Here is a 21,893-nt window from a genome sequence, read left to right as displayed (position 1 = left end):
TAACTTCCGCCGCCGTCCGAACCGTCCACCGTCCGCCAACCACGGCCAGCACGCAACCTGATCAGCACCGTATCAGCCATGCCTACTGGAGAATCGACCAAAGAGGCCATTGACGGATTGGGAAGACAGAAGAGGGAGAGAGACTCCGAATCTCCTTTTGTTTGCTACGTTCTGGCTTTCTGTGGGTGTGATTTTGTAGTATATATACCTCTGATTCCCCTTCTTTTGACCACAACCATCCACAACAGAATCAGAGAACAGCCAGAGCAGAGCAGAATCAGCAGAATCACCATGGCACTCTCAGAATCTCCCTTTTTCGTCTTTTCAGCTATCGTTGCGGCCATTGTTGGCGTTTTGTGGCTTATTCGTGCTGCCTTGCAAGCTGGCCATCGTCCGGCTTCACTTCCTCCGGGTATCTATCTATACTCCTCCATATAGCTGTTTCTGACCAGATAGGCCCTCCCACCGTTCCGATCTTTGGCAATGAATTGCAGATTCCAAAAGCACACGCTCATTTTCAGTATCTCATCTTCATCATCCTACTCTGGTAAGTACTAACATGGCCAGATTCATGAAATGGGCCCACGAATACGGCGGCATCTTCTCGCTGAAACGCTTCAAAAACACCACCATCGTCATCAGCGACCGCAAACTCATCAAAGAGCTCGTCGACAAAAAGAGTAATGTGTATTCTCACCGTCCCGCTTCCCTCGTCTCCCATCTAATCACTCACTCGGACCATCTGCTGGTGATGCAATACGGCGACACCTGGCGCATGCTCCGCAAGATCGTGCACCAGTTCTTCATGGAGCCGAACTGCGAAAAGGAGCACTGGAAGGTGCAGGAGGCGGAGGCGAGCCAGATGCTGTATGACTTTTTGACGTCCCCGGGTGATCACATGTTGCATCCGAAACGGTACAGTAATAGCATTACCAACTCGTTGGTGTTTGGGATTCGGTCCAAGACGGTGCGAGACGAGTATATGGAGAAGCTGTTTGCGCTGATGGAGAAGTGGTCGTTGGTTCAGGAGTTGGGGGCGACGCCTCCAGTGGATGATTTCAAGCTGCTACGCATGCTCCCGCAGTGGATGCTGGGTAACTGGCGCAATCGGGCTCTGGAGGTGGAAAACCTCATGCAGTCGCTCTACTCGACCGTGCTGAATCAGGTCCGAGACCGCCGCACAAAGGGCGTCTACCGCGACTCCTTCATGGATCGAGTATTGGATAAGTTGGAAAAGACGCCTCTGTCGGAGAGTCAGTTGCGGTTTTTGGGGGGCGTGCTGATGGAGGGGGGGTCTGATACTTCGTCGTCGTTGATTCTGACTGTTATTCAGGCTTTGACTAAGTTTCCTGCGGTGCAGGCTAGGTGTGTATACACTGTATACAACTGGTATAGGAGGCTGACTGAATAGGGCACATGCTGAAATCGACCGAGTGGTTGGGAGTGAGAGATCGCCAGGATGGGCCGACTTTGCTGAGCTGCCGTATATCAACTGCATGATCAAAGAGGCCCATCGCTGGCGACCAGTCAGTCCATTAGGCGTTCCGCACGCGGTGGCACAGGGTAAGCATCTTATTGATATTGACATCTATCATACTGACTGGAAAGACGACTATCTCAATGGAATGCTCCTCCCCAAAGGCTCCACCATCGTCCTCAACGTCTGGGCCATCCACCACGACCCCTCCATCTATCCCAACCCCGAACGCTACGAACCGTCTCGATTCGAAGAATATCCCTCCTTAGCCCCGACCTACGCTGCCTCCGGAGCAGAGCATCGCGACCATTACGGCTACGGAGCCGGCCGCCGCATCTGTCCCGGCATCCACCTCGCCGAACGAAACTTGTTTATCGCCATCGCCAAGCTCCTCTGGGCCTTCGAGTTCACCCAGCCAACCGGGAGCAGCAGCGATATCGATCCTGAATCCGGGGCGAGCCAGGGGTTTCTGCATTGCCCCAAGGACTATGGGTGTGGAGTGCGGTTGCGGTCGCCGGAGAAGGGGGAGACGATCGTGAGGGAGTTTCGGGAGGCAAGGGAGGTGTTTGAGCGATTTGATTAGCTGTCTGGATCTGTTTTGGGCGTTTGTCTGTCTTGTTTGGGTTGTTTTTCTGGTTTTTTCTGTTTTGGGCTGCTTTGAATCGGAGAATTGGATTAGAATTAGAGTTAATGTTGGTCTGATGGTGGATGGCATTGTTGGATTCTCCATGGAGATTCGGAGTTTCTTAATCGGGAAGTATCTGGAACTCCGAATATCCTCACTTTCGCCAAAGAGGGAATCTCAATTCATCAACTTATTATTTTTAAAATATAAATATCATCATGAATATCCTCATTTTCATCAACATCATCTACATCATCAACAAATACAGTAAACAATACAGATAATCACATCGAAATCAGAATCAGAATGAAGATCGACGTCCACCACCACTTCTACCCCCCAGTCCTCCGGGAAGGTAAGCTTGAATACCCTCATTTTATAGCTAATACTAACAGTACAGCCATCGACGCTGCCGGTGGTGATCCCTCCGGATGGTACCTTCCCCCCTGGACCCTCGCTCTGGACCAGGAAATCAACCGCATCATGAACGTGTCCACCACCATCCTGTCCGTGACTGCTCCCGGTCCTGTCATCGCCAAAGAGCCTTCTGCCGCCGCCCAACTCGCCCGGGAATGCAACCTCTACGCATCGCAGATCCGCGACGCCAACCCCAAGCAGTACGGCTTCTTCGCCTCGCTGCCCTCCCTCTTCGACACCGACCTCGCTCTCGAAGAAATCCGCTACGCCCTGGACATCCTCAACGCAGACGGCGTCACCCTCTTCACCCGCTACGGCGATGGCAACAACTATCTCGGCCATGACGCCTTCATCCCCATCTGGGCGGAACTCAGCCGTCGCAACGCCGTCGTCTTCATCCACCCCACCCACCCCGTCGATCTCAACCTTATCAACCCCTCCATGCCACAGCCCATGTTCGACTATCCGCATGAAACCGGCCGTTCTGCAATGGACCTCATCACGTCTGGCCGTCTCCGCCAGAACCCCGGCTGCAAGGTGATTCTCTCGCACGCAGGCGGGACTCTCCCCTACCTCATCCACCGCTCCGCCACCATGCTGCCCTGTATGCCGGCCGACCGCAACATCGGCATCAGCAGGGATGAGATTCTGGAGACAGCGAGGGAATTCTACTTTGACACGGCGATCTCCGCAAACGAAGTCACGCTGCAGGCGTTGTTTGCGTTTGCCAAACCGGGCCATGTCCTCTTTGGGAGTGACTTTCCCAATGCGCCGAAAGATGCGATCGTCCGGTTTACGAGGTTTGTGGAGGAGGAATTGCCGGATGGAGTTACGGTGGAGGTGCAGAGGGAGAATGCGCTGGAGTTGTTTCCGCGGTTGAGAGAGGATGTTCAGGCGCATCTGTGATCTACAGTATAATGTATCTCCTTGTGGAGAGTCTACCTTTATAGTAATGCATTTATTCTCCTTCGAGTAGCGAACCATGTATGCCTGAATGGGTAATTCTGCAGATCATCGTCCATCTCCGAGACTCCATCAGGCAGTCCTGAAGATACTTTCGGAGAACACGCGGGGTGGGATATTGCTTTTTCCATATTATTTAAATCAAGCCATGTCTTGCCTCGACTGATCATACAGCAACAGCATCATACAGCATACAAACAAGATGGAGCCAATCGTCTGGGTTTTCATATCAATTCTGGCCTTTTTGGTCTTTGTTATTCGGGCTGCTCTCACCTATGGCCATCGTACCAAGGATATGCCTCCGGGTGAGTCTTCACCAGATCTATATCTATACAAGATACTAATATAGACAGGGCCTCCCACCCTCCCCTTCATCGGCAACGTCCACCTCATCCCCAAATCCTACACGCACATCCAATTCACCGAATGGGCCCGCAAATACGGCGGCCTCTACATGCTCAAAGTCGGGCACAGCAACATCGCCGTCGTGACCGACCGACGCATCGTCAAGGAAGTCGTCGACCGGAAGAGTGCCCTCTACAGCCACCGTCCGCACTCGTTTGTCTCGCATGAACTCATCACAAAAGGGGACCATCTGCTCGTGATGCACTATGGGCCGAAATGGAGACAGTTTCGGCGTCTCGTGCACCAGCATCTCATGGAGTCGATGGTGGATAGTCAGCATTTGAGGATTGTGAATGCCGAGTCGATTCAGATGGTGCGGGATTATATGCGTGATCCGGCGCATCATATGGCGCATCCGAAGAGGTGGAGTAATAGTATTACCAACTCAATCGGTATCTCCCCTCACCCTTTATCTATATAAGATACTAATGATGCAGTCTTCGGAATCAGAACGGCCAACCGCCACGGCAGCAACATGAGCCGTCTCTACCACCTCATGGAAGAATGGTCGCAGATCATGGAAACAGGCGCCACTCCTCCAGTGGATATCTTCCCCTTTCTCAAGAATCTCCCCGAATGTTTCTTCGGCAACTACATCACCAAGGCGCGCGGCATCGGCACGCAAATGGAAACACTGTATCAAGACATCCTGGCTACCGTCGTCAAACGGCGCGAAGCAGGCATCGACCTCGGCACATTCATGGACAACGTTCTCTCTAATCAAGAGCAGAATCAGCTTCCTCATCATCAGCTAGCCTTTATCGGTGGTGTGCTTATGGAGGCGGGATCCGACACGAGTTCCAGTCTGACCATTGCGATTGTGCAAGGGCTGATTCAGAATCCGGAGGTGCAGAAGCGTGCGCATGCTGAAATTGATGCTGTTGTGGGCCATGGAAGATCGCCGGTCTGGGAGGATTTGGCGAATCTGCCGTATATTAACATGATTATCAAGGAGGGACATCGGTGGAGGCCTATCCTGCCGCTGTGTTTCCCGCATGCTTTGGGTGAAGGTATCCTCTTCTTTTCTATCTTGTCGATTAAGTGACTAACATGTATAGACGACTGGATCGACGGCAAATTCCTCCCCAAAGGCACCGTCATCATGATCAACACCTGGGGCATGCACATGGACCCCAACCAGCCACATGATCCCGCCAAATTCATCCCCGAACGCTACGAGAACCACCCCGCCCTCGCCCCCGAATACGTCGCCGGAAAGTGGGAGAACCGCGACCACTACGGCTACGGCGTCAGCAGACGCATCTGTCCGGGCATCCACCTCGCCGAGCGCAACATGTTCCTGGCTGTGGCGAAGCTGCTGTGGGCGTTTGAGTTCCATGCGGGCGAGGGCGAGAACGATTCGGATCCGGTGAGTGGGTATCAGAATGGGTTTTTGTACTGCGCGAAGCCGTATGGGTGTGAGACGGTGGTGAGGAGTGAGGAGATTCGCGAGACGGTGGAGAGGGAGTTTGCGGTTGCGGAGAGGGAGGTGTTTGCTGAGTTTACCGAGGGTTGATCTATCTATTTTTCATCTTTTTGTTTTGAGATTTAGATTGTTTTATGGATTTATGTTTGATGAGAGTGCGGCAGATATTTCCTTTTTAGGGTATACTTGCCTATGGCATTTAAATACTGCGTAATTCACAACTTGACTTGAAGTATACAAAATGTCCATCCATCTCGGCAGGGCTACACCATGCCTCTAACAGGCTACGGACTGGAATATATTTAAATCCTCCTGCGCAGACCAAGTATACAACGCTATCGAAGACGGCCTCGTCACTCGAAAGACCTCTTCATCGCCTCGAAACTGTGGCCGACTTTTCACGCTCCACAATCCGTACACCCGATTGCGCAGAGACAGCTAGCAGACTGGGGAATTGACTACTTTGACCTCTACCTCATCCACTTCCCTGTATCCTGGAATACGTCGATCCAGACCACCGCTATCCACCGGGATGGTCAGCGGATAGCAAGAGAATAACTCTCACTCATATCCCGATACGCGATACATGGGCCAGCATGGAAGCCCTCGTCAACGCAGGACTAGCAAGAAGTATCGGGGTAGGCAATTTCAACATCCAACTTTTGCGAGACCTGCTCTGCGTGACGCGTATTCGTCCATACGTGCTACAAATCGAGCATCATCCCTAGCTCGTTTAGAGACGGTTACTCGAGTACGCCCGGGACAAGGAATAGCTATCACAGCGTACTGCTCTTTCAGACCGACCAGCTCTGTGGCTGGCAAGTCGACAGCTGCAACTAAATACACGTCCCTACTGCAGCATGGACTCATTCAAGAGCTACAATCGACATCTCAGGTTCTGCTGCGTTGGGTGACGCAGCGTGGGATTGCGATTATTTCGAAAAGTAGGGACGAAGAACGTATGCGCCTGAATTTGGATGGAGAGTGGAAGCTTAGGGATGAGGAGATTGAGCGGATTAGTTCTTTGGATGCGGGAGTGAGGTTTAATGATCCTGTTGATGTATGTGCTGAACACTGAAGATGAGATGATACTGACGGTGACAGCATGGGTTTGATGTTCCGGTTTTTGAATGAGCTGTTATGGAATGGGTATGATGATTAGTATAATTCTTATCCGTAATGCATGGATTATCTTACAGCTATTGTAATTGTATGTACTGATGATAGCCTCTCCTTACCCGATTGGGATAGCCTTCGCGCGGCAAATATACCCACAAAGTCTGTGTGTAGAATCATTGTTAATACCTGACTGTAAAATAATCTGAGTTAGCTGCTCTAAATCTATCACGATCATCTTCATCATCCTATACGAAAATGGAAGCAACGGAGCATACAATGTCAGTTATCAGCCAAGTCGTCACAGCCGAAACACCACGGTCTATACGGCAGACGGAGCACTTGAGCAGATCAAGACAGTACATCATAACCATGCTCATTCTATTCTGCAATTTGACTCAAGTATGTATGATGAGAATATATTCGAATGTAACTAATAAACAGTTCATTTCCATGTTCTCAACAGTCGCAGGAGGCTTCGAACTCAGCGCCCAACTCGGGCGTGCTGTTGGACCAGGACAGGCGAATTGGATGGCAGCTGCATATTCGTATGTCTCCCACAATCCCAGCCAGATGATTCTAACGAGACAGACTCACGCAGAGTGCATTCGTCCTCATCAGCGGCCGACTCGGGGCGATATACGGCCACCAGCGACTCGTTCTCCTCGGAGGAACCATCATCGTGGTCTGCTCGATCGGCAATGCATTCTGCACGACATATGATTCCTTCGTGGCTGTTCGCGCGCTGACAGGCGTTGGAGGGGGGATAATCATGCCGAATGCTGTGGCCACGTTGACCATCATGGTGCCACCCGGTAAAGGACGCAACTTTACGCTGGCGACGTTTGCTGCCTCGCCTCCGATCGGGGCGTTGATTGGGGCGTTGATGATTGGTGCTTTTCTGGAGAATTCCGAGTGGAAGTGGCATTTTGTTACTATGTATGTTTACTTATCTGTGGTGGATGAAGCTGATGATGGTAGTGCATGTATCGAGACGGTCTTTCTTGTTGGTCTTTTTGCCATCTTCCCCTCGGAAGAGCCGGTGGATAAAGATGGCAAGATTGACAGTGTCGGCATTGTCCTTGGCCTGGCAGGACTGTTCCTGTTCAACCTGGCATGGAAGTACGTACACCTCTTCATCAACCAAATTATACTAACCCATACAGCCAAGGCCCTTCCATCGGCTGGGACACTCCCTACGTGATCGCCCTCCTCATCCTCTCCCCAATCCTCTTCATCGCCTTCATCGTCTGGGAAAAGAAACACCCCCACCCCATCCTCCCCCTCTCCATCTTCCACACCCCCAGCTTCAAAGCCCTCACCCTCGTCGTCCTCTTCATCTACATGTCCGTTGGCATCACCCTCTGGTACATGGTCGCCTGGCAACAACTCATCCGGAACTGGACCGTCCTCCACGTCGCCATCGGCTGGATTCCCTACGGCGTTGGTGCGTCTGTTGCCGTGCAGATTGCTGCGTTTCTCATTCCTAGACTGGAGGCGCAGTATATTCTCGCTATTGGGTGTCTCACCTCCATCATTTCCGCAATCTTACTCGCAACCATGCCAGCTACCCAAACCTACTGGGCGCAGATCTTCCCCTCCACGCTCATCGGCAGCTTGTGTCCTGATTTCGTGTACGTCGCGGCGCAGGTCATCGCGAGCAACAGCGTGTCCAAGCGAGAACAAGGCCAGGCGGGTAGTTTGATCGGCACGCTGAATCTGTACGGGAATAGTCTTGGCCTGGGGTTTGCGGCGACGATCGAGACGCAAATGGGGAGTGAGGTGGGCGGGTTTCGGGCGGCGTTGTGGTTTGGGGCTGCGTTGTCGGTTGTGGCGTTGGGGTTGGATTTGCTGTTTGTTAGGGTGGAGAGGGTGAAGCAGGAGGGGTGGGAGGAGTAGATGGTATTACTGTCAGTATGCATAATCTATAATGAAATGAAAATGAAGATATTAGGTGTCTATCTTGACATACGAAATAGTCATCCAGCCGCGTCTCCGATTCCCAATGCGGTAATCATTCTGACTCCGCGCGATGATTCTTACTCTTCCTCATCTCGTCCAGGCAGTGTCTTCTATCAGTTCTTTTTGTGATCTGATACCTCCGCCACAAGCCTCTTCCCTTGTCTCTTTCCCTGACCTTCCTCAACAACCTCACCCTGAATGACACCAGCACCAAATACCTCATCACTAACAGGCGGATGAAACACCTTCCTCCCCTCAGTAAACCAAGCCAGACCCATCGCAAAGACAAACGCCCCCATCACCAAAATCGTATAGTTCATATTCAGCGTTGTTAATGGTTGAGATTGTGGGATCTGCTAATTAGTACTACACTGCACTTTAGGGAGGAGGGGGCTTACAAAAGCAACAATCACGACGAGGACACAGTACCCCACAGAGATGATATATATGGGTTTTGAGAAAATGCGAAAGTTCCACCGGTTGATGGTAGGGAGGAGGTTGGATTTTGTGGCTAGGAGGATTGTGGCGGGGAAGCCTGTGTAGGCGTTAGTGAGTATTATCTATATAATAGCAGGAGGATATACCGAAGCTGATGATCATGCAGACGGTCTGGGAGCCTACGATGGCGTTGAATGCAGCATCCGAGAAGAGATATCTGTCAGGTTAGATGGAGAAAATAAGAAGAAGAGAAGACCAACATGACTCCCACCAACCCAACCAGAAAGTAAGGCAAATTGATAGACCAGAATGGAAGATGGGATCCGGGGGAAAGTTCTATAAGCCTAATATAATTAGTATATTTGTCATAAAACTCCTAGGGACCATACTTATGATTCCAGAACAAGCCCCCATCACGCGCAAAAGCATAACCCTGTCGACTCATCATCACCGCACTCCCAAGCGCAGATGTGCCGTTATTCAGAATCAAAAGTAAACAGAAGATAATCGCAGCTGTATTACTCCCGGTTGCAGATCGGATGAGTTCTAGAATTGGTACACTATACTGATCAGTAGGTTAATTACACCGTGGATGGTGTGACGTACCCAGTCTTAGTATTAACAACCGTTGTGATATCTGTGATAGAAAACCCCAGGACGATAATCCATATCACGCCTATTACCGTCTGTGAAAGTATGACGATCAGCATAATTCGAGGCAGATGGCGCTTCGGTTCTGGTATTTCCTCTGCGAGATGCGCGGGCCCATCCAGGCCCATGAGCGTCCCGAAACTGCTGAAAAGCCCAAGAAGGACTGCCATGGCGCTGGACGAATATCCAGTCTCATTGGTAACATCCACAAAGACGAATCGGGGATTGGCCTTTGGGGCCATCACCAGCAGAGTGATGCTGTAGGCTATAAACCCGAATATAGTGGCGTATGCTGCTCATGGTTAGATCTATATCATAAATGGCGGTGTACTTACATCCAATAACTTCCAATGTGGGAATCCCCTTTAACCCCCACAGATTCACAGCCCAGCACGTCGTGACGATGGCCAGGTAGACGAGGAAAAGCTGCCATCGCGTAGACACGTCATAGTCGGGATTACACAGATTGGCAAAGCCTAGTACGAGTGTGGCGACGATCGAGCAACATCCGGCATGCGTGAAGATCCATCCGAGATAATTCAGCCAGCCGAGTGGGTAGGCGATCTGGCGACGGTACGGCTCGGGAATTAAGAAGCAAGCGTAGTGGTAGGCGCCGCCTGATATGTTGGTTTAACTATCACGCAAAACAGGGATGATGACCTACCGGCTGTGGAAAATCTCGAAGCACACTGTGCCAAGGATAGGACGATGCAGATGGCTCCGATTGACGAGCCGATACTAGCCAGTGAGGATGAGCCATAATTTGTAGAGGGTAAGACTTACAAGCCATATAGAAGCGCAGGAAGACCACCAGCAGAGAGGCCGACGAAAATGATAAAGGACATGCCTCCAAAGACATTGACGGTTAGCCATCCTAGACTGATGGCACTCCAAATTCCAAAGGTCGGTTTCTGCTCGGACTTTCCTAAGGACATGTTGCTGACCTGTTGATGCTATCAATTGGGTATCCAGTGACTTGTATACTAATATCATCATCCCTTGATAAGTTGAGATGTGATGCTGTATAGAGATAAGATTAGATTAGATATGCTCAAGATAATGATAGCCAAAGCGAGACTAATTCAGTAAAGTCTCTGACAATAGCCAATAATAAAGACTCATGGTCTTAATCAGTGATATGACATTTCCTGGATCCTGATTCGTCCCTCCCTGATAGCCAGCTTCCCCGCATCTTAGATAGCCAACCCAGCAACATCCTCCCATCAACATACCTGTGCAACAATGAACGGCAAACGGTCTCGTAGCGGTAAGTCTTCAGGATTATCTATTTCTGATCTCATCTGACTCTGCAGGCTGCCTGACATGTCGTAGACGACACCATAAATGCGACGAGTCGAAGCCGACCTGCTTGAATTGTCGACTGCGTGGCGCGAAATGCGAGGGATACAGCATTACACTGTCTGATTTTACCGTGCGTGATGGGTTTAACGGTCAGATGGTGGCCAGGGCTGTCAGGGGTAGTCCTAGAGAACGATCACGAAAACGGTTAAGGACAGTATCAGAAGAGAGTAATCATTCTGGTGACTCACCAGACGCTGGGCAATCTAAGGATGACTCTGGTCTATCAGACAGCCAACGCGTTCAGGAAGAATGGCAAATTGACCCTATCACCACGACGAATTCAAGTCCAATGGCCCTGCCAGAAGGCATGAATATCATCCCTGTTGATGGGTCTTGGTGGAATTCTCCTGCAAGATCACGAGCTGCAACACCAAGCGTGCTTATGGATCTGCCTGTGGTGCCGGATCTTGAAAGTCTCGACTGGACACTACCTGATCTGGTTGCAGATGACAATATTGACGAGACACGAGATGCTCCCACCACCAGCACAGGTATCGAGGAAGGCTTACTCCAGCTAATGGATAAACCTGTGCTCTGGTCAACGCCAGACGATCCCTTTGATCAATATCTATTCTCTCACTGTACTTCATCTCCCCATTATGCTCGGGCTATACTGACTTAGCAGACATGGATAACCTCTCCCTCCGCCTCTACCCAGTCAAACCAGACCAGAATCCCTACAGAGTCGTATATGGCACGCTAGCCGCACAGTCTCAGCCTCTCCTCAAGACAATCCTCTTCGCTTCTGCCTTTCATCTATCTAATCTCGGCCGACTGCCGAAATTCGCGCTCCAGCCATACCGCGATGCCATGCGGAAGGCGTTTCGTGATGCTGTCGTATCGGAAGATCAGCTAGTGGGTGTTGGTGCTACGGTTCTTTTATCGATTGTTTTTGATGTATGTTCACCCGGCCCTGTTCTTTACTATGCTGATATTTCAGGTGATTGGATCTGGGTTGGAGAGCTGGAGCTCCAAGCTGAACGGGTGTCGACAATTATTCAAAAAGGCACTCGCTCGCTCTAGCAGTCCGATTGACGCTGAGCTGCAGTGCATGATTGTGCAGTATAACTGGGCGGCGATTATGAGTCGGACACTGTTGCGAGGGCAGACTGGCTCTGAAGAACTCGAATGTATAGATGTAGCAGATAACACAGACACTCCCGAGAACATCGACGCGGCATATCACCAATCGCACTGGTGGCAGAACCTGCCCGACCACCGGATGCATCTTCTCCTCCGCGAAGCAACAGACTTATCCCTAGCCGTCGACCGGGTGAAGACAGCACCAGAGTCATCCGTCGATGACCTCCTCCAACTAATGCCGCAAGCAGGCGAACTGCTCGACAAAATCAACCACTGGCATCCAGATACCTCCCAGGTCGACCCGGAGTACGTCAACTCCGTACACCTCTTCAACACCGTCTGGAGACAGGGGATGCGATGCTACGTGTATCACGAGATATACGCGCTTCCGTCCAGCGATGCACGAATTCAAGGATGTGTCGAGACATGTGTTGCGTCTTTGAAGAGTTTATCGTGGCTGCAGGCGTGTTTGTTCCCTGTGTTCATAACTGCCATCCATGCGCAGACGAAAGAGAGTAGATTGTGTTTTGAAGAGGGATTAATGAGGATGCATACTTCGTTGGCGTTTCAGACGCCGGTTTCGGTCATGCTGATGCTGAAGAATATCTGGGAGGTGAGGGATGCTAATCCTGGTAGGATGAAGTGGAGGGATATTATCAAGGAGTCTGGATCGGAGCTGAATATTCTCTTGTAACTAAACTATTGACTGTGACTGATGTCTAAACTGTGACTTCTTCGCCTCTGATATCCCCATATCCAAACGGATCCTCACCTCCCAATATCCCAATCGGATCCTTCCCATCAACATGTCCACAATTCGGCTGGCTAACAGAATATCCCAACAAAGCCTGCACCTCCGGCTCATAAGTGCCCACCACATCCCTCTCAATCGCCAAATACTGATTCTCGTCCGCACGCATTGATCCTCGCGTCATATGACACGAGTAGATAATCCGCCTCTCCGGCGGATCCGTCTTATTCTCCCCTGCCCCATGCCAGATACTCCCGATGATGAACACCGCATCGCCCTTTTTCATCTCGGCAGTCGAGCAGAGAGATCGGTCTGCTGGGCCGCTGATCGCGGCTTCGGGCCACTTGTGCGAGCCGACTAGGACCTGCGTCGCGCCGTTGGTGAAGTTCGTGTCGACGCCAGCGAGGAGGAGGCCGAGGAGGGAACTTTCGCCGCTTCCTTCGAGATGCTCAAAGTGCTGGGCCATGTCGTCGCGGTGGAGTTGTTGGGCTGTGGATGGAGAGCCGCGGTTGAAGGCTTCCGAGACGGCCAGGACGGGATGGGAGGTGCATTTGTAGCGTTTGCCGTCGCGGTAGACGATGCTGTATCAGTCAGAGTTATTCTATACAGAGTAAGTTGACTTACGATTCTTCCTTTAGCAATGCCTTGGCCGTCTCCCGGAACGTGGGATGGTTGATGGCCTTGTGCGCGAAGGTGCGCGATTTGCCAGCGAAGCCACTATACAGTCAGCATAATAAAGCATAACCAATTTTGTTGGAGTACTCACCTCAAAGGAGGATCAGTCGCATCAAACAGCTTGCCCTCGTACTTCCCAAGCTTACTCCAGTAAGGCTGGGCTTCTTCGTGGATCTTGTCGATATCTTCAGGACTAAGAAAGTTCTTGATGATAATGCCTCCATCGCGGTTGATGACGTCCACAATCTCCTGGATGGGAGAGGAGGCGTCCAACTCGACGACTTCGGGGTTGTGGGCTTGGTGGGGTGGGTTGGGCATTGTCAGTGTGTAGAGTGAATGTATAGTCTGATAGTCTGTTTGTTGGGGTTCTGGATTAATTGAAACGGTTTATTGTATTTATTGACAGTGTATTGATATCATCGCCAACTGTGTCTGTTTTGGGTTAGTGTATGATTTCCCAAAAGGGTAATGTTAGCCTATATCCATCACTTAATTCCTCGTCAACTATAACCACTTTGATATTATATCATCCAAGTCTTTATAATGCTACGACACCACACCCGTCTCAGCCTACAATTCATCAACACCATCATGCCTCAAGTTAAGCACTTCTCTGCCTCCGCCGACCCCCACGATGTCCTCCAATACCTCAAAGCAGACGGCGTCGTCGTCATCGAAGGCGCAACAACCCGTCAAGCAATCGACGCCGTTCTCGAAGAGCTCTCTCCATCTGTATCTTCATCCCCCCAGACCTTCGGTCTCGCAGCCAAAAGCAGCACCTTCGCCACCCACCTCCTCATGAACCCGCTGTACATTGATCTCGTGAAACGTATTCTGACCAACACCTGTATCATCTACTACGAGCGTGAACGAACCGTCTCTACCTCCGAGCCGCAGGTCTCGTGTACTTCAGTCATCACGGCAAATCCTGGTGCGGAGGGTTGGGGTCCTCGTCGCCAGGATGAGTGTCACCATGTTCCGCACCCTGCGAAGCGGGAGACGGATTTTGGGATTCTCTACGCTGCGACTGATATCACTCGAGAGAATGGGGCGGTTAGAGTGGCGATTGGGTCTAACCATTGGACTGATACTCGCTATCCCCACGAAGACGAAGAGACTCTGATTGAGCTCAGAAAAGGCGACGCTATCTTGACGTGAGTATCTACCCTCCCCTAACTATAATATCACATATCACTAACAGGTAGGTATACAGCCTCGGCTCCGTCTACTACGGCCAAGCCGCAAACACAACCACCATCCCCAGCACCCTCCTCGTCGCCTTCGCAACACCCGGATACCGTCGGCAAGAGGAAAACCAGTACCTCGCTGTTCCGTGGGAAGTGGCTGGGAAGTATCCCACAGCTGTGCAGCGGTTTTTGGGGTATGCTGTGAGTCGGCCGTATGGAGGGTCGGTTGAGCATATGGAGCCGTTGGATTATTTGAAGGTTAAGGGGGATTGGAGCAAGTATATTCCTGTTGATCTGATTTAGATTGGTTGGTAGAATTGTGTTATTTGGAATGACGTTATCATTGGCTTTCATCTTCCATCATATACAAACACGATACAACCGTCGAAGCTCAAGTAGATGCTGACTAGGCATTTCCTTTCCAACCGGGCCATCTGTAGAAACCTCAGTCTCATTACTTAACTGCCTTGAAGTGAATTACTCAATATTATTTACCAGCAGTACGTCACCCTTAAATCCCGCAAAACAGCCACGAGATGAAACAGCATTAATAGCGCAGATCATCATGCAGCGTCTGTGGACTCGATTGGCCAGTCACCAAAGGAATCGTCAATTTCTTGTTGGGGATGAATGGAACCTCGGAAGCCATTGGGGCCAGAAGTTGGGGCCGATTGTGATCCTGCAGGATGCGATGATGTATTCATTAATGAGGGGAATCAACGTGGAAATTAAATACGGGGGAGTCGGCTTTGATCTAAAATAGATTTTGGTTGACTGATGGGTGTTATGAATAATTTGATGTGAAAGATGAAGATTCCTGTCTTTCCGCATCACGTCACACCGCAGTAGATAATGAATAAAAATAAGCCAACAGGACCTGAATATCAATTATGCAAAATATTATCTTTAAATTCATCATATGATGAAAGCAGACCAACTCAGGGAGGATATCCAATAAACAACACTCTATCCAACACCACCTCTGTAGACGAAACAGCCTAGCCTGCCAATCGCCAACATCGCATACGTCAACTGCAGATCTGAACAGGTAAAACTAATGCGGATCCTAATCAGTAGTGCGAGGCTTGGTCGGTGATAAGCATTCGAAGCAATTCTGCATGGGGCCGGAAATTGGGGCCAAGTCAGATCTGGATTCATCCATGCATAATTTATGAATTATGGTCATATCATGGACTATGGCTGCTGAGGATCTACGCCAGTATTGCCTTGTAAACGCCCAATTGGCCCCATAATCCAAGTTTCGCATTACAACTCATGTGGCGAGCCAGAATATGTCGCATTTTTCTAGGAAATGATTGTCTTTCACCGGTTTCCATGTACTTGGAAAGATATAAAAGGGAGACAGATATCTTCTCATCATCATAGTTCCATCATCAACCACAATAACAACTACTCTCACTCGTCTCACCATGAAGCTCTCCATCGCCCTCGCCTCCGCCATGCTGGCATCCATCGCTTCCGCCGAATACACCGGCAACCTCTTCTTCGCGAAAGCCGGCAAATGCTCCGACGAAGGCGAAAGCGACCCCCAGATGGAAATCTCCTACCCCCCCTCCGACGGCGGTGTCTGGTGTAAAGAAGTCACCTACAAGTCCGAAAACTACGGTCTTACCCTTGACATGATCAACGCCGGAAGCAACTTTCCTCCCAAGTATCTCAAGGGATGCTCCGACTCGGCGTGCAAGAAGTGCGGCAAGGCGGACAAGATTACATCGCAGGATACGGGCATTCGCATTGACTGTGCGCAGCTGACGAATGCGCCTTATGTTTACATTGGGGATAGTGATTAAGGTTGGTTATTCTTGGACTGTCGAGTATGCATTGGCTGACTGTAACTAGGCTGGTTCATGCACTATGAATATCTGGTTTCTTTATGTTGTTTACTCTAGCACTTTGATGTACTACTATAATTCCAACTTCCTTCGGTGCCTTTCACGACATTGTCAATAAGATTTAAACAGTAGATAACTTATAACTCGTCATCCTGATGTTTCCAGTACATACGACCACAGGGTGTGGAGAACAGGGCTTCCCGTCCGCTCAGCCGTACTTAAGCCACACGCCGGCAGGTTAGTAGTTGGGTGGGTGATCACCAGCGAATCCCTGCTGTTGTATGTTTTTCTTTTTATATGTTTTGACGGTTTGGTGTTGTGTTTTCGGTCTTTCGTCTTCCTCCTGGGCGACTGTCATATTCTACCAATAAAAGAGCCGGAAGAAGTTTACATGTTTAGCTGCCCTTCGTAGTCTTCGTCTTCGTCGTAATCGTCAAACAACCCGGCACCAGCTCAAAGGGCGCATAATTCTAGATTCCACTGAAGCTCCAGGAATTCCATCGAGGGAGTGGAAGCCCCTCGGGGTCCACAGTTGTCAAGGTGATCACTTGGCCGAGAATATCAACTGAGTATCACAGTCGGTTAAACACAAGTTCGGCCCATTGTTGGACCTTCTCTCTGGGCCCGAAATTTCCAAGGACATTCCAGAATTCTGCTCTTTTCATGCTTGTCATCTTGGCCATCGAGGATGGCACTATGTGACAGCGCTCTTGGGGGTGTAGCCTTTGTGACGATACATTGTTCTCGGTCCCTGTCAACACTGCACGAGTATCACGGACAAGTTAGCATACCTCTCATCCTCATCAAGTGTAGTGCTTTTTCAGACAAATACGGACCTCTTCATTTGCCTCTCGATGGTGGAGTTGGTGCTGAAGACGCACTTCTTCCCTCCGCAGATTGCATGATTCTGGGACTTGGGGCATGAACAAAGGGGCGCAGTTTTTCACTTGGTCAATCCCAGATAGTTAATCTCCTATCTTCTCTTATCCGAGATAAGCTGTCTACATGGCAGGTATATTGGCAGCCTGAACAGCGCTATTGTTTTCAAACAGGCACGCAAATTACATTGCTTTTCGAATTCATCGGCCAGTCACAATGGAAACCACAATTAAGGATGAATCTTGTTTTTCCCCGCTGGTTTTCTATGATTCCGATTGATCTGATAAACTTGCTCGGCGGTAGGATTCTTAGTAGTGGTTAGAGAAATGAAGGTGGTATCAGTGCAAAACTGCGAGAAAAGGACGAGGATCACTGCCTGGAGGTAATAAGGCAGCCAAATTCCAGAACAGGCATTCACCGAGGCCCTAAACCTAAAGGGGACCGCACCATGTCATTTTTGCAAGGGTGAATATAAGTGGCATCAAGCTAGGTTTACATAATATCATGCCAATTAGCCTACAGGAAGGTCTGCAAATAGGTCTAGCCTTTTTGACTTGGATATTTATGGTGTCATTATTGTTCTGGAAATGGTAGATACTACATAGATGTCTGGACATAAGAATAGGTCCTTTGCAAAGGATATATTGATTTCGAGTAGCTCGGATATCAGTTATGCCAGTAAAAATAAATACTTAAAAGGTATTTATATTTCTCTGTTACTGTATGAACTTGTAGAACTGTATATCTAGAAATATCTGAATGCGCATAACAAGAGCAAGACGAGAACGGCGATAGAACGGATAGAACGCCAAATTACAGAACGACAAGAGCGATACTTTGACCGCAAGATCCGCCTCAGCAGTTCCCAAGCAGTCGCAGAAATCTGCTCAAGCCTGGGCGAAAAATCATACTGACCGACAGCGCGAGCCTGGAAAAGCTGCAGTCCCCTTCTTTCTCTCTCTTCAAGGCGCCCCCAGATCCGCTCCGTTTTTGTCTCTTTGAAGTTGAACGATGTTCCTAATATCTTATATAGCCGGGCCACGGGGTGCAAGTCGGGCGAATGCCAGTCTTGAGATGTCCATATTGGTTCGATATGCCATGGGATGCGACGGGCTCTCACTATCGCGTCAAATATGCTTTTCGTGAGCACTCTGCCATGCTCTCCACTCACGGCATGTACAATACCAGCACTGCCCTTTGCCAGATGAGCCAGTAACCGGTCCACGACGACATCCACAGACACTTCATCCAGCGTGCACTCCCGGTCTGGGTTTGCGGACCGGGTCCCCACCTTGAAGGTAGTGGAGGGCATGAAGATCAGACTTGCTGCTGCTATGGTCGTTGGCGTTGAGCTGGATATGCTAAACCCGGGATAGGGAAATTGCTGCGCTGGACCGATGATGGACGGGCGGACGATGAGCAGTTTCTGCGCTTGATGGCAGAGCATGCCGTTGAGCAGTCGTTCGGCCAGGTGCTTTGCGTAGGAATACGGCCATGCAAAATCTTGTGATTTGAACTCGACACTAGATCCGGTTTCCCGGAGATCTTCCCATTCCGCCCAGGGACTTCTTACGGAGGGTTTGAGCGGGTAGAAGCGCTCATCGATGTGGACTTCTGTCTTGTCGGTCTCTTTATGCAGGTGGGAATTGCAGTACGCCGTCGAGACGTATACAAAACGGTCGAGGCGATCGCACGTCAAGGCTAAACCGGCTATTCGCTGAGTCGCGCCGGTGACGACATCCGATATTCGGTGAAGAGGTTGGACCAGGTTGATGGATGATGCCGCATGGATGATGATGTTCACTCTTTCACGGACAGTCACCAATTCATGCTCGGAAATCCCCATATTTGGCTTGAGGATGTCGCCTTGGATAGGGGTGACCAAGGTAGGATCTGCCAGAGCTTGGGCAATCTTTGGGGGGAGATATTGCTGCCATTGCTCGTGGAGACGACTGTTACCGTTAGCTATGCTTCATATAGACAATGTCTCAACGGTTACATACGAGAGTCCTCGGCAGAGCAAGTAGATATGGGCGGGCGATGTCTGAGTGATGATCCGATGCACAAGAGCTGTTCCCAGAAAGCCAGAGCTGCCTGTGATGAAAAGGACCTTTCCATGGTAATATTCCCACATGATGACTGGTAGATACGCCTGAGATGGTGGTATAACAAGTTGGATCTTCTATATGGGAAATCGCCAGCTTCATTGGTACCTATTTAACTGGCTTCTGTTCCTGATACAAACAGACGGTATCCCTTTCCATTGGATTTGTGTAACATCAAGAGGTCATGAGTTACGCTTGGATAAACAGGGCGTCATGATCAATTTCGCTGATTGGCACATTGATGAGGTGATTGTTTGTCGATTTGAAGGCAACTTTCAGGATACTCGATCTATTGATTTAGTAAGATGGATTATGCACGATAAAGTTTGGATTTCTATGACATGATAAAAAGCGGTATTGAAGAATGTGGGAATTAAGCTTTCCCTGCCAGGTCACATGCCCAGCATGATGTATAGCTGGAATGCTCAGGTCAGAGAGGAACAGGCAAGGAGATAAACTCCAGATACATGACTCGCTAGGTTTGGCATTGGACAGACAGCCCTCTCCAGATAAGGTTTGTCAAGCAGTCATTTGTAAGATCCTGCATCTGACACAAACCTAGATGTATGTATATCATTCCTGTGTCACAGCAACTTCAGTGTCACCATTCCATGCTGCCCTCTCCTTTAGGTAAACCCAAATCATCATCTCCTTCCAATTTAGGCATGACAAGCATCATAATAAAACATTGTGTCACCTTCCATACTATATATAAACAGAGTATTGATCGAGTTCGTCTAGCTTCAAGATCCATCTAACTCTCTCATTCCATCTAAATCCCTCAAATTCATACAATGATTGTCCTGCCCATCTCAATTCTTTCCACCCTTCTCTTCTCCATCTTTTTCATTGCTCGCCAGGCCTTCCTTAGGCATAAGCGTAGCAAACATGCAAAACAACTCAACGCTGAAAAGTGCGCGCGTTCTCCCGGTGGTCTGCTGGGTATCCGCAACTTCCTGGGCCTCAAGAATGCCCACTCCGGGGGGAGAATGCCCCATCACTTCCAACGCCTTCATCAGCAGTACGGTGCAACCTTCAACATTGCCGCTTTAGGCAAGGAGTTAATCTTCACCATCGAACCGGAGAACATCCAAGCGCTTCTCACCACACAATTCTCTGAATTTGGACTGGCCCCGTCTCGGCACGACCAGTGGTTCCCCCTCTTTGGTGAGGGTATTTTCACGGATGATGGCCGCCTCTGGGAGCATTCAAGGAAGATGCTTCGTCCTCGGTTTACCAAGGACCAGGTTCGTTTGTTCTCTCTGCATTCCAGCATTTCTGACACTGCAAGGTTCCTGACGTGGATTGGTTTGATGTCCACTCAAACCACTTTATCGATGCCCTGCCCAAGGACGGTCGTCCGTTTGATATCCAAGAGTTGGTGTTCCGATTAACCCTCGACGGAGCCACCGATCTCCTCTATGGCGAATCGGTGGATTCTCTCGTCTCGCCTCTGTCAAACCAAACTGGCGTTCCGGAAATGACCATCAACGGCAAGAAAGGCTTCGCGGAAGCGTTTGAGCACTCGCAGTTCGTCGTCTTCCAGCGGACCTTCTCACTCGGGTTTCACTGGCTAATCAACCCTCCCGGGCTCAAAAAGTCGAGTGCCATAGTCCATAAGTTTTTGGACTACTTTGTTAACAAGGCACTGGATTCTCACAAGCCAGATGCCAAAGAAGAACAAGGGAGATACTCCTATCTCAAGGCCCTTGCGTCATATAGCAAGGACCGCAAGGCAATCCGGGATCAGATGGTGCATGTTATGCTCGCCAGTCGTGATGACACTGGCAGCCTGCTCGCTTCATGCTTCTACTTTCTGGCTCGAGATAAAAGAGCATGGGGGAAGCTGAAGGCAGAAGTCACGCAAGCTGTACAGGACCACGATTCCACGAAGATCACCATCAAGGAAATCCAGAATCTGCCATATCTGCGGGCGGTTGTAAATGAAGGTATGATCATTCCCATCCTCCTTTACTATAGACAATATCTAACGTATCAGCACTACGCCTGTTTCCCCCCGTCCCCATCAACGCACGCGTTGCGCTCAAAGACACCACCATCCCCGTCGGCGGCGGACCCGACGGACAAGCACCCGTCTACGTCCATCAAGGCCAGACAGTCTCCTACTCCGTCTGGGCTCTCCACCGTCGCCAGGACATCTGGGGCCCAGACGCAGACGAGTTCCGACCTGAACGATGGGACGAGCTCAAGCCTGCTGCGTGGCAGTTTCTCCCTTTCAACGGTGGGCCTCGCGCGTGTGTTGGACGTGAGTTTCTCAACAGAAATAAGAAAGATGTCGATTGCTAATGCACATGAAGAACTCTTTGCTCTCGCTCAAGCCAGTCATTTGCTGTTCCGGGTCTTGGAGCGCTTCGACGTTCTCGAGAATGCGAGACCCGGTCCGGATATGGGCTCTCACCCACGGATGCATCAGACTCTGACTATGTGTCATGAGAAAGCCGTTGAGGTTCGGCTGTGCTGAGCGATGTTGCATATATGGTGGCATATATGCTGTTGA

At 50.0% G+C, this 21,893-nt stretch overlaps 12 protein-coding genes across 12 annotated transcripts; 9 read left to right on the top strand and 3 right to left on the bottom strand.

Moving 5' to 3' along the window:
* Positions 1-409: 409 nt before the first annotated feature.
* Positions 410-2,267, top strand: ASPWEDRAFT_65714 (cytochrome P450). The gene is made up of 2 exons (XM_040838816.1): positions 410-1,365; positions 1,412-2,267. Exons 1-2 carry the CDS (start codon positions 560-562, stop codon positions 2,058-2,060), a joined length of 1,455 nt encoding a protein of 484 aa, XP_040692429.1. The 5' UTR covers positions 410-559; the 3' UTR covers positions 2,061-2,267.
* Positions 2,268-2,322: 55 nt separating this feature from the next.
* Positions 2,323-3,492, top strand: ASPWEDRAFT_149251 (amidohydrolase family protein). Its single transcript, XM_040829566.1, has 2 exons — positions 2,323-2,457; positions 2,503-3,492. The coding sequence occupies exons 1-2, from the start codon at positions 2,409-2,411 to the stop codon at positions 3,423-3,425; spliced, it is 972 nt and encodes a 323-aa protein (XP_040692428.1). The 5' UTR covers positions 2,323-2,408; the 3' UTR covers positions 3,426-3,492.
* A 69-nt stretch (positions 3,493-3,561) lies between these two features.
* ASPWEDRAFT_36431 (cytochrome P450) lies at positions 3,562-5,540 on the top strand. The gene is made up of 4 exons (XM_040834455.1): positions 3,562-3,787; positions 3,836-4,279; positions 4,325-4,897; positions 4,946-5,540. Exons 1-4 carry the CDS (start codon positions 3,685-3,687, stop codon positions 5,401-5,403), a joined length of 1,578 nt encoding a protein of 525 aa, XP_040692427.1. The 5' UTR covers positions 3,562-3,684; the 3' UTR covers positions 5,404-5,540.
* Positions 5,541-5,899: 359 nt separating this feature from the next.
* ASPWEDRAFT_168638 (uncharacterized protein) lies at positions 5,900-6,447 on the top strand (the record flags this gene model as incomplete). The annotated part of the gene is made up of 2 exons (XM_040830322.1): positions 5,900-6,373; positions 6,418-6,447. 2 exons carry the CDS (start codon positions 5,900-5,902, stop codon positions 6,445-6,447), a joined length of 504 nt encoding a protein of 167 aa, XP_040692426.1.
* Positions 6,448-6,774: 327 nt separating this feature from the next.
* Positions 6,775-8,388, top strand: ASPWEDRAFT_127484 (uncharacterized protein). Its single transcript, XM_040829227.1, has 5 exons — positions 6,775-6,831; positions 6,874-6,977; positions 7,021-7,368; positions 7,411-7,551; positions 7,596-8,388. The coding sequence occupies exons 1-5, from the start codon at positions 6,802-6,804 to the stop codon at positions 8,326-8,328; spliced, it is 1,356 nt and encodes a 451-aa protein (XP_040692425.1). The 5' UTR covers positions 6,775-6,801; the 3' UTR covers positions 8,329-8,388.
* A 116-nt stretch (positions 8,389-8,504) lies between these two features.
* On the bottom strand, positions 8,505-10,415 carry ASPWEDRAFT_168636 (uncharacterized protein; the record flags this gene model as incomplete). The annotated part of the gene is made up of 9 exons (XM_040830321.1): positions 8,505-8,744; positions 8,790-8,926; positions 8,976-9,046; positions 9,090-9,173; positions 9,219-9,389; positions 9,436-9,772; positions 9,816-10,097; positions 10,145-10,218; positions 10,264-10,415. The coding sequence occupies 9 exons, from the start codon at positions 10,413-10,415 to the stop codon at positions 8,505-8,507; spliced, it is 1,548 nt and encodes a 515-aa protein (XP_040692424.1).
* A 307-nt stretch (positions 10,416-10,722) lies between these two features.
* ASPWEDRAFT_168635 (Zn(II)2Cys6 transcription factor) lies at positions 10,723-12,619 on the top strand (the record flags this gene model as incomplete). Its single annotated transcript, XM_040830320.1, has 4 exons — positions 10,723-10,747; positions 10,794-11,423; positions 11,468-11,739; positions 11,783-12,619. 4 exons carry the CDS (start codon positions 10,723-10,725, stop codon positions 12,617-12,619), a joined length of 1,764 nt encoding a protein of 587 aa, XP_040692423.1.
* ASPWEDRAFT_127480 (phytanoyl-CoA dioxygenase family protein) lies at positions 12,595-13,675 on the bottom strand. Its single transcript, XM_040829226.1, has 3 exons — positions 13,443-13,675; positions 13,301-13,393; positions 12,595-13,257 (listed from the first exon to the last, which is right to left on the bottom strand). The coding sequence occupies exons 1-3, from the start codon at positions 13,667-13,669 to the stop codon at positions 12,645-12,647; spliced, it is 933 nt and encodes a 310-aa protein (XP_040692422.1). The 5' UTR covers positions 13,670-13,675; the 3' UTR covers positions 12,595-12,644.
* A 267-nt stretch (positions 13,676-13,942) lies between these two features.
* On the top strand, positions 13,943-14,913 carry ASPWEDRAFT_149237 (uncharacterized protein; the record flags this gene model as incomplete). Its single annotated transcript, XM_040829565.1, has 2 exons — positions 13,943-14,505; positions 14,565-14,913. The coding sequence occupies 2 exons, from the start codon at positions 13,943-13,945 to the stop codon at positions 14,839-14,841; spliced, it is 840 nt and encodes a 279-aa protein (XP_040692421.1). The 3' UTR covers positions 14,842-14,913.
* Positions 14,914-15,945: 1,032 nt separating this feature from the next.
* On the top strand, positions 15,946-16,490 carry ASPWEDRAFT_36428 (uncharacterized protein; the record flags this gene model as incomplete). The annotated part of the gene is made up of 2 exons (XM_040834454.1): positions 15,946-16,350; positions 16,399-16,490. A coding segment is annotated over exon 1 (377 nt), but the record flags the coding sequence as incomplete, so codon positions are not given.
* Positions 16,491-17,973: 1,483 nt separating this feature from the next.
* Positions 17,974-19,404, bottom strand: ASPWEDRAFT_48900 (uncharacterized protein; the record flags this gene model as incomplete). Its single annotated transcript, XM_040837180.1, has 3 exons — positions 17,974-17,989; positions 18,107-19,222; positions 19,274-19,404. 3 exons carry the CDS (start codon positions 19,402-19,404, stop codon positions 17,974-17,976), a joined length of 1,263 nt encoding a protein of 420 aa, XP_040692419.1.
* Positions 19,405-20,135: 731 nt separating this feature from the next.
* On the top strand, positions 20,136-21,857 carry ASPWEDRAFT_65708 (cytochrome P450; the record flags this gene model as incomplete). The annotated part of the gene is made up of 4 exons (XM_040838814.1): positions 20,136-20,622; positions 20,667-21,324; positions 21,375-21,641; positions 21,694-21,857. The coding sequence occupies exons 1-4, from the start codon at positions 20,170-20,172 to the stop codon at positions 21,855-21,857; spliced, it is 1,542 nt and encodes a 513-aa protein (XP_040692418.1). The 5' UTR covers positions 20,136-20,169.
* Between the last annotated feature and the right edge of the window lie 36 nt (positions 21,858-21,893).

Source organism: Aspergillus wentii (genome assembly GCF_001890725.1).
Source record: "Aspergillus wentii DTO 134E9 unplaced genomic scaffold ASPWEscaffold_2, whole genome shotgun sequence".
Lineage (NCBI taxonomy): Eukaryota > Fungi > Ascomycota > Eurotiomycetes > Eurotiales > Aspergillaceae > Aspergillus > Aspergillus wentii.
Note: the sequence above shows the minus strand (reverse complement) of the source record. Positions and strands in the feature narration are given on the sequence as shown.

Bases quoted from the DNA above. Each gene is read 5' to 3' on its own strand.
- ASPWEDRAFT_65714 (XM_040838816.1), top strand. From the start codon at position 560: ATGGCCAGATTCATGAAATGGGCCCACGAATACGGCGGCATCTTCTCG. The intron at 1,366-1,411 runs GTGTGTATACAC...CTGACTGAATAG, and splicing joins TTTCCTGCGGTGCAGGCTAG to GGCACATGCTGAAATCGACC.
- ASPWEDRAFT_149251 (XM_040829566.1), top strand. From the start codon at position 2,409: ATGAAGATCGACGTCCACCACCACTTCTACCCCCCAGTCCTCCGGGAA. The intron at 2,458-2,502 runs GTAAGCTTGAAT...CTAACAGTACAG, and splicing joins CCCCCCAGTCCTCCGGGAAG to CCATCGACGCTGCCGGTGGT.
- ASPWEDRAFT_36431 (XM_040834455.1), top strand. From the start codon at position 3,685: ATGGAGCCAATCGTCTGGGTTTTCATATCAATTCTGGCCTTTTTGGTC. The intron at 4,280-4,324 runs GTATCTCCCCTC...CTAATGATGCAG, and splicing joins TAGTATTACCAACTCAATCG to TCTTCGGAATCAGAACGGCC. The intron at 4,898-4,945 runs GTATCCTCTTCT...TAACATGTATAG, and splicing joins CCCGCATGCTTTGGGTGAAG to ACGACTGGATCGACGGCAAA.
- ASPWEDRAFT_127484 (XM_040829227.1), top strand. From the start codon at position 6,802: ATGCTCATTCTATTCTGCAATTTGACTCAA. The intron at 6,978-7,020 runs GTATGTCTCCCA...CTAACGAGACAG, and splicing joins TGGATGGCAGCTGCATATTC to ACTCACGCAGAGTGCATTCG. The intron at 7,552-7,595 runs GTACGTACACCT...TAACCCATACAG, and splicing joins CTGTTCAACCTGGCATGGAA to CCAAGGCCCTTCCATCGGCT.
- ASPWEDRAFT_127480 (XM_040829226.1), bottom strand. From the start codon at position 13,669: ATGCCCAACCCACCCCACCAAGCCCACAACCCCGAAGTCGTCGAGTTG. The intron at 13,394-13,442 runs GTGAGTACTCCA...CTGACTGTATAG, and splicing joins GCGACTGATCCTCCTTTGAG to TGGCTTCGCTGGCAAATCGC. The intron at 13,258-13,300 runs GTAAGTCAACTT...TGACTGATACAG, and splicing joins GCATTGCTAAAGGAAGAATC to CATCGTCTACCGCGACGGCA.